Here is a 9,639-nt window from a genome sequence, read left to right on the forward strand (position 1 = left end):
CTTCGTACACCACCGATGATGAAAGAAACATGCAGAGACTCGTAACCATTCATCAGATCTAACAGTCGTGGAGCTCCCTCTCCTTCGACAAGAGCCATAGCAAATTCCTAAGCCGATTTTCGATATTATCCTCCCAAATATGCCACAATCAAATCTGATAGCACCCATCCTAGATCCGATGACTTCATCTTATCAAATACAAGCTACTCTACTAACATGCCACACCAATAATATCTAAAGCCACAACCCGTGCACCAATATGCAACATTCCAAATGTACTCATTTACGAAAATGACTCAAACAAGAGAATCGTCCCGTAAGCTCGACGGGTACCACCCAATGCAATGCTAAAAAACCCATCACACACTGTAGAACCATAACACATGAATCAAACACAATGATCATATCTCAACATAATTCTGCCGAAATGCGCAACCCCATCCAAACACTGATCCATATGAAATACCTCAGCCACCATAATCAAAATCAATAAACACGCGCAATCCGACATCAAGTACTCAAAGTGCATTGCCATAACCCTGGAGATGCAAATGACACAATGCTACACAAACCCGAAAGAACGTAACCAATGTGCAACCACTCATGCATCACCCAAATACCCATCTCGCGCAATTTTTGCTATAAGGCCCCCAATAGAACTACACCATGGATTCATACACCCAGCGAATCACCACCCCTCGTAGCATAGAAGAGTAACTCACGGAACATATTAAAATACGAATAAGCTCAACAACAACCGAATGGCACATCCCTCAACAATACCAGTATGGAACCAACCAATCCGACTCGGTGTAGAATACATAGTCCACAACCATGGAAACAACCTGCTCTTGAGAACTCCCAGTCTCCAAATCCATATAACACACGAATCCCATATCTGATCCCAACTCCACCACCAGAATATCTAACACATCTCTCATACACGATCATCCCACAAGGAATACTCCTAAAACTCTTCTTTGCCACATAGCAAAATTGAATATCAGCAGTCGATCAACCAGGAGAGTACCACAATACCAATGAACATCCGTAAATCAAATAACAATGCCTATTTCAATCGCGCACCCCTCTCAGGGATTATCGAGCAACTATAACATTCATCTAAATATACAACACTGACCATTCTGTCCAGAATTCATTAACTTACCTTCAAGAATGAACTGTCACTTAGTACATGTAAATCTTAATCCTGCACAACACACCACATCTATCATGCTATCACCATACTGGTCTAGTCTACTACCAAGTTGTCCTATTTACTTCGAGTTTCTTCTGAATTATCCTCAATTTGATACTTCTCCTTGTCATAACTCCATGATCCTTACCCAAAGCTTACTAAAGACACCCTAACATAACACCACACCACCATAAGGCCCGTAAGCCATTGTACTCTTCTTAAGTACCTCTATAAATACCTCAACTGTAACGCTCACTCTAAAAATACCTTATGCGAATTTAAAATTCTTCTTCTTACCTTTCTTATACTAAAATACAGAATCCATAATCATACAGAATTACCGCAAATCCCGGCACCATTAAATGTAATTTCAGATTCTAAATTGCACTGCCCAAACGGGCTGAAAGACATGTGCCTTATTAGCACAGCAACACTCGAAGGGGTAACCCTGCCTTAACACCACCAATCAAATTCACACTCCGTGCGCACTACATCCTTCAAAATAACAATTTAATCATTTCATGATTTTTCATAAAGTGCGATATAAACCGCATTCAAGAAATTTTCTTACTCAAGTCATCCATATCAACCTCTGCAAGTCATAACCAATCAACAAGTATGCCTCAGGCCAAAAACTAATACCGTACAAAACTGTGCAATCAAATCATAGATAGCAGGCTCCCCACTTGGCTCAAAGCCATATAACAAAACATCTGATGACTCACCATACCCAAGATAACATCTAAATTGACCATACTAAGCAATAAGAGATCTACTCTAGTCTCAGACTCCCAATAGTCACCACACAGGACCGATATACATGATCCACAATGACAGTATTGCCCACCGGCGTAGACATATGAACAGGTGAAACTAAAGACTAACGGGGCATATCCAGATAATGAGAGAAATGCAAGGACACATATGAATAAGTGGGACCAGGGTCAAATAATACAGAGGCATCTCTATGGCAAACTAAGACAATACCTGCAATCACAACATCCGAAGAAATGGCATCTGGCCTGGCAGGGAGTGCGTAGAAACGGGCCTGACCGCCACCTGATCAGCCTCCCCCTCTAGGGCGACCCCTAGCTGACTAAGCTCCACCCCGATCTGGCTGGGCGGGTGGTGAAGTAACTGGTGCCGAAGTCGAAGGCCGACTCCTCTGCTGATATGAACCTCCCGAAAGGCGGAGATAATGCCTCTTGATATGGCCCAAATCTCCGCACTTAAAGCAACCTCTCTCTACAAATGGCTGTGGGGACTGAAGGGAACCCTGAGTACCGGAATAACTGCTAGAAGGTCCTGACACAGATGAACCCTGAGCTGATGGTGCATGAGACAAATTCTGAGTTGGTAGTACACTAATTGAAGACTGGCCTTGCCAATAGCTATGTGCACCATGACCAGATGATGCACCACGGTGAACCGGGCGAGTCGTTTGAGCATGTCTGAATGGATGACCCCTACCATGGTGGAACTGACCCCCAGAAGGAACACCGTTGAATCCACCCTGTCCACAAGGCCACTTGGCCTCCCTATCAATCCTCTCCTGGCTGCGAACCATCTCAATCTGACGAACATTATCGACAACCTCATCAAATGTAGCACCAGACACACTCTCTCTCTCTCTAGTCATAAGCAATCGCAGCTGAAAAATGAGGCCATCTATGAACCTCCTGATCCTTTCCCTATCTGTGGGAACCAACCAGATAGCATGACGGGCCAACTCTGAATATCTCATCTCATACTGCGTCACGGACATATCACCCTGACGAAGTTGCTCGAACTGCCTTCGCAACTCCTCTCTGTGGGACTGAGGCACAAACTTCTCCAAAATGAGAAAGGAGAACTGCTGCCAGGTAAGGGGTGCTGCGCAGACTGGCCTACACCTCTCATAAGCATCCCACCAACTGAAGGAAGCCCCAGAGAACTGAAAAGTAGTGAACGAGACCTCACTGGTCTCTAGAATACCAGTTGTACGGAGTATCCTCTGACACCTGTCCAAGAAGCCCTGCGCATCCTCTTCCTCTGCACCACTGAAAGATGGAGGCCGGAGCCTTCCAAACCTATCCAATCTACGCTGCTCATCCTCGGGCATAGCAGGAACCACATAGTCCTAAGCAGCTGCAACCGGCTGGGCTGGTAGTGCCCCCGGTGTCTGGAGTCCCTGTACCACTTGCTCTGGTGTGCGGACGGCGGGAGTCTAAGTGCCTCCCCCGGCCTGAGAAGTGGCTGCTGCGGCCGAAACAGAGACCGCCTGAGCAAGACTGGTGCACATGGTCAGAATCTGAGCTAAGGCCTCTCGAAGGCCTGGAATCACAATAGGCACAGGTGGTGCCTGAGCTGGTCCCACAGGCTCATCCACAACTGGAGCTTGCTCCTAAACTAGGGCAACGGGTGGATCTGCAGGTGCTGCCCTAGCTGCGGTGTGAGCTACACCTCTGACCCCTACCGCAGCCTCTACCGCGACCTCGGCCTCTCGCAGTCGTGACTGGTGGTACTAGTGGTTATCCATCCTGCCCCATAGTACGGGTCCTCACCATGTGTGAGAGAATTTGAACAACAAAAATTTAGTTACCAGAATCAAAAGATTTGCACGACTAGAATTCAAGAACGTGAAGTTTCCTAATGATTCGGTAGTCTCTCAAAAATAAGTACAGACGTCTCCGTACCGATCCACAAGACTCTACTAAACATGCTCATGACTCGTGTGACCTATGTAACCTAGGCTCTGATACCAACTTGTCATGACCCAAAATCTAACCGTCGTGATGGCGCCTATCGTGGAACTAGGCAAGCCATAATTCAACATCTCAACACAAAATATCATTGAATATAAAGACGGAAGTAATTTAATAATTTAGGAAATCCTTTTTGAAAACAGAAATATCCAAAAATATGATACAATCCTTCCCAAAACCGGGGTGTCACGGAGTACATGAGCGTCTATATCAGAATACAGTCCACTACAGTGTCTAGAGAAATAAATTGAAAATACAACTAGCGATAAAGAAGGAGAGTCAAGGCCTGCAAACGCCATGCAGCTACCTTGGTAGTCTCCGAACTCTAAAGCCGCAATCAACAACTATCGCCGTGACCAAAAATGTCTGGATCTGCACACGAGGTGCAGGGAGTAACGTGAGTACATCCAACTCAGTAAGTAACAAGTCCAAACTTTGGACTGAAAGGTAGTAACGAACTCAACCGGTACAGATAAAATAGAAATAACTGAACAGAAACGTAGGCATGCTTTCAAATTAAATAGGCAACTCAAAACAAAAAAGGGAAGCAGATCCGAACAGTGTAAAGAATATAACTCTACTATCTCTACATGCCAATGCACATGCTGTATGTGATGCACCATGCTGTCAGCCTCATGTGCTCATGCTCTCGAATGCTCAAGCACTCGGTACTGTATATGGCCCAGGGAAGATCCATCCTGAAACATATACATCACTGGCTATAAGTCACCCAGTACCGAGGAATGCCAATCCAGCCCTGTGGAGAAGATCCATCTCCAGGTATCAAGTGCTTCGGACAAGATCCATGTTCGGGGAAGATCCATCCCTCAATAATATCATCTGCGCTCACTGGGGGATGTACATACTCCGGAGGGGCTCCTACATCCCAAGCGCTATCATATAATCAGTATAACCGATGCGGCATGCAACCCGATCCCACAACTGTCACTCATAATTAGGCTCTCAGCCTCACTCAATTATCAATCTCTCTAGTCTCACTCACGGGGTCACAATATCATGAAAACTAGCCCGAAACAATGATATGATGTATCAATAAATAACAACTAAGACGGAGATATGATACGAAATGCATGAACATGACTGAGTACATAATATCAATGAAATCAGTGAGATGACAGCAAGAAACGACCACTAGGGGTCCCAACAGTACCGACATAAAGCCTAAACATGATATCTAGCATGATTGACAGCTCAATTACTTTATTACAAGATGAAAACACGGATATCAACAAAATAGAGTCACTATAAAGCGCCATGGAATCAACTAAGCCACAATTCTCACGGTGCACGCTCGCACGCCCGTCACTTGGCATGTGCGTCACCTCAATACCAATCGTATAGCATATAGTTCGGGGTTTCGAACCCTCAGAACCAAGTTTGAAAGCGTTACTTACCTCATACCGAGCAAATCCTACTCCGAAATGCCTTTTCCCCTCGAATCAGTCTCCAAACGCCCCAAATTTAGCCACAAGCAGTACGATATAATTAATATAGGCTAAAGGAATCAATTCCATAAGAAAAATACGAAATTAAAAGTCAAAATCCGAAATAGGCTTGACCCGACCCCCAGGCCCATGCCTCAAAATCTGACAAAAGTCACAAGACCCGAAAGCCCATTCACTCACAAGTCTAATCATACCAAATTTATCGAAATACGACACAATTTGGTCATCCACTCTCCAATTCTCAAGCCTTAAACCCCAAAATTTCACTTCAAAATTTCACTAATTAGGTGGGAAAATCAGTGAGGAAACAAGTTGTCACGACCCAAAATCCAAAAAGTCGTGATGGCGCCGGACACCACTGTCAGGCAAGCCAACCATAATCAATTTACTTAATTACCCATTTTAGTATTTTTGAAATAAAAATTTCTTTAATAAAATTGTAAATATAAAACTCATTGAGTAAATGATAAATACTTTTGCAGCTAAATTTCTAAACAATTCACAACCATTCCTAAAATTCGGTGTCACAAGTGCATGAGCATTTACTAGGAAATTAAAATAAAATACAGCATCTATCCAGAATATAAATTAGACAGGAAAATATAATAATTGTGAAGGAGATTCTGTTAGCTGTGGATCGTAATATAGAATGCAGCTCACCTATGTCCCCACAATTTTTATAACACCTCTGCGCCCACAAGGCCGCTATACATATATGTACCTGCACAATAAAATGTGCAGCAAGTACAGTATGAGTACGAAAATAATGTGTATCCAGTAAGTATCAAGCCTAATCTCGAAGAGGTAGAGACGAGATGGCCGACTATGACACTCACTATGGGTCAATAATATTAAATAATCATGAAAATAGAAATATTTATATCAACGATGATTCACATAATTAACAATAATTTATTGAACCAGTAAAAGTAATTAAATTCCTTCAATTCCAATAATTCTCAGTATAATAATTAAATTCCTTCAATTCAAATAATTTCTAATCTATTAAGTAAATCCTTCAATTTCAATAAAAATTCCAGTTTATCAAATAGCTTTACAAGCTGTAATGAACTGTCCAAGTATCGTGTAATTATTATTATTATTAAGCACGATTTCTGCCGAGGACGTACGACCCGATCCAGAGTGTCGTGTACACTGCCGAGGGACGTGCGGCGCGATCCATAGATGCATCTATCCTGCCGAGGTGTTCGGCCCGCTCCATAAGAAAGGAGGACATTTTCTTATGTGCCTCCGGAAGGACAATATGTTTATTATAAGATAAATTTGGGAGGAGAACAATTTTTTTTAACAATTAATTGATTTAAATAGAAAATCAAGCCTATGATATTTCCATCCTTTAATATCTTTATCAAACAATTCATAATATATTCATATATATCAATTAATATTAATTAATCAAAGAATATAATTTACACAAGTAATACATGTTTTGAGTCCTAAACTACCCGGACTTTAGCATTAATAGTAGCTATGCACGGACTCTCGTCACCTCGTGCGTACGTAGCCCCCACAATTAGCAATAATTATTTAATCTTAATCACCTATGAGGTAATTTCCCCCTCAAAAGATTAGACAAGAGACTTACCTCGTCTTGCTCCAATTTAATCCACTATAAGGCCTTTTCCACAATTATCCAACTCGGTCTGGCTCGAATCTAGCCAAAATAATTCGATACAATCACTAAATATTATAGGAATCAATTCTATAAGAAAATACTACATTTTAAAGAAAAGATCCGAAATTAATTAAAAATTCGCCCGCGGGGCCCACATCTCGGAATCCGGCGAAAGTTATGAAATCCTACAACCCATTCAATTACGAGTCCAACCATACCAGTTTCACTCAAATCCGACTCCGAATCGATACTGAAATCTCAAAATTTGGTTTCTATGAGATTTCTAAACTTTTCTAAATTTCAATCTCAAAACACTAATTAAATTGTGAAAACAATGATATATTCGTGTATATTGATCAAATCTGAGTTAAAATCACTTACCCCAAATGTATTTCCTTGAAAATCTGTCAAAAGTCGCCTCTGTTCAAGCTCAAGTTTGTCAAAAATGGCAAATGGGCTGAATGCCTCTGTTTTTATAACTTACAGATCTGCCCAATTCGATCTTGGGAGCTCGATCTGTCCAGTTCGATCTTGGGAGTTCAATCTTGGGAGCTCGTTCTCGAGAGCTCGATCTTGGAAGCTCGTTCTCGGGAGCTCGATCTCGGGAGCTCGATCTCGGGAGCTTGATCTCGGGAGCTCGATCTCGGGAGCTCGTTCTTGGGAGCTCGATCTCGGGAGCTCGTTCTTGGGAGATCGTTCTTGGGAGCTCGATCTCGGGAGCTCGTTCTTGGGAGCTCGTTCTTGGGAGCTCGATCTCGGGAGCTCGATCTTGATAGGGGTTCGATTTTTGTCAGGCGGTTCGATTTTGACAGCATTTCCAGCAGAAAAATTGCAGCAGCTTTTGCAGCAACTAAGTCCTACTTTTGATCCGTTAACCATCCAAAACTCACCCGAGGCCCTCGGGACCTTAACCCAAAACACCAACAAGTCCTAAAACATCATACAAACTTATTTGAAACCTCAAATCACATCAAACAATGCTAAAATCACGAATCATGCACCAATTCAAGCTTAATGTCGGAACCTATCAAATCAACTCCGATTGACCTCAAATTTTACACTCAAGTCATAAATTACATAATGGAGCTATGAAAATTTTCGGAACTAGATTCTGACTCCGGTATCAAAAAGTCAACTCCCCGGTCAAACTTTCAAACTTTAAATTTCTATTTTAGCCATTTCAATCCTAATTTCACTACGGACTTCCAAATAAAATTCCGATCACGCTCCTAAGTTCAAAATCATCATACGGAGCTGTTGGAATCATCAAAAGTTTATTCCGGGGTTGTTTTCTCAAAATGTTGACCGAAGTCAAACTTAGCACTTTAAGGCCAACTTAAGGAACCAAGTGTTCCGGTTTCACCTCAAACACTTCCAAATCCCGAACCAACCATCCCCGCAAGTCATAAATCATTACAAGCACCTACAGAAAGTTTTATTTTAGGGAACGGGGTTCTAAAAGTTAAAATGACCGGTTGGGTCATTACATTCTCTCCCACTTAAATATGCGTTCGTCCTCGAACGTGCTAAGGAGTGTTCTGGAGTTATCCAAAATTACTGTTTAACACCTCGTGCACCTACCCGTGCTACCACACCCAGTTGAGCACATTAACTCGATCCAATCTTAAAATTCTCTCATTTATTTAAGCAAATAAGCCTTAGAGCACAATTCTAACATCAAGAATTGTCCACCATGCCTGTCTCCAACCTATGAATGTCGTATCAATCACTACACGATGCACTAATACAGGATTGCATACCTTTTTTGAATTTAGACCATGCACCGCATCATTCACATGACTATAATAACATCCTTCGATAACAATAGCCAAATTTCACGAATCTGATGTTCACAACACACCTCATGATACATATAAGTCATGTTACAACTCTTGAAATTCTTCCACGATGGAAGAAATGTGTAGAAATTCATAATCAACTGTCGAGTCAACAATTATTGAGTTTCTCCTTATGACAAGAACCATTGCCTCATTATAACCAAATAATGGTATTTGCTCTTTATTACACTCCATATAATCTGATCGTACAGATCCAAAATCCAATAATCTCGTCTCACCAAGTATAAGTTGCTCAGGCAATAAACCACCTCAGACACGATAAAACGAACTAATAAGCCTCATATGATGCCACGATGAGCTAATAAGCTACGGACTCGATTGCGATACATAAGAAAAACGAACTCTGTAAAGGATTTCTCAACCCACGTGACTAATTAGACAACTGAAAAGGTGTCATGAACCTTCCTTAGAAAAAGGGACACAAACACACAAAATAGAATATAGGAGACTGTACTCAACATCACATTATTGCGACGTGCAACCCGATCCACACATGATATCGTTTCTGCGTGCAACCCGATCCAAACAACATACCCGTGGCGACGTGCCACCCGATCCGCACAAAATGAATCTATAAGAAAATACTTACCGAGCTAAAATGCTTATTACTACAAAATATCTGAATAACGGACACAAGCACGCTCAATGCATAATATCATCCCTGGAAGAACCGACAGCGCCATACGCTACAAAACTCAAGCACAACTAAGGTACGATATATGATCTGAATCTCGAG

The 9,639-nt window shown here is 42.0% G+C and overlaps 1 protein-coding gene across 1 annotated transcript; it reads right to left on the bottom strand.

Moving 5' to 3' along the window:
• Nucleotides 1–2,294: 2,294 nt before the first annotated feature.
• On the bottom strand, nt 2,295–3,299 carry LOC138897013 (uncharacterized). The gene is made up of 2 exons (XM_070182964.1): nt 2,908–3,299; nt 2,295–2,664 (listed from the first exon to the last, which is right to left on the bottom strand). The coding sequence occupies exons 1-2, from the start codon at nt 3,297–3,299 to the stop codon at nt 2,295–2,297; spliced, it is 762 nt and encodes a 253-aa protein (XP_070039065.1).
• Nucleotides 3,300–9,639: the final 6,340 nt, after the last annotated feature.

This window comes from Nicotiana tomentosiformis, chromosome 8 (assembly GCF_000390325.3).
Source record: "Nicotiana tomentosiformis chromosome 8, ASM39032v3, whole genome shotgun sequence".
Lineage (NCBI taxonomy): Eukaryota > Viridiplantae > Streptophyta > Magnoliopsida > Solanales > Solanaceae > Nicotiana > Nicotiana tomentosiformis.

Excerpts from the sequence above, each read along its gene's own strand:
- LOC138897013 (XM_070182964.1), bottom strand. The coding sequence starts at position 3,299 with ATGCCCGAGGATGAGCAGCGTAGATTGGATAGGTTTGGAAGGCTCCGG. Across the intron at positions 2,665-2,907 it reads TTGGCCCGTCATGCTATCTG|GGGTCATCCATTCAGACATG; the intron begins GTTGGTTCCCAC and ends CCACCATGGTAG.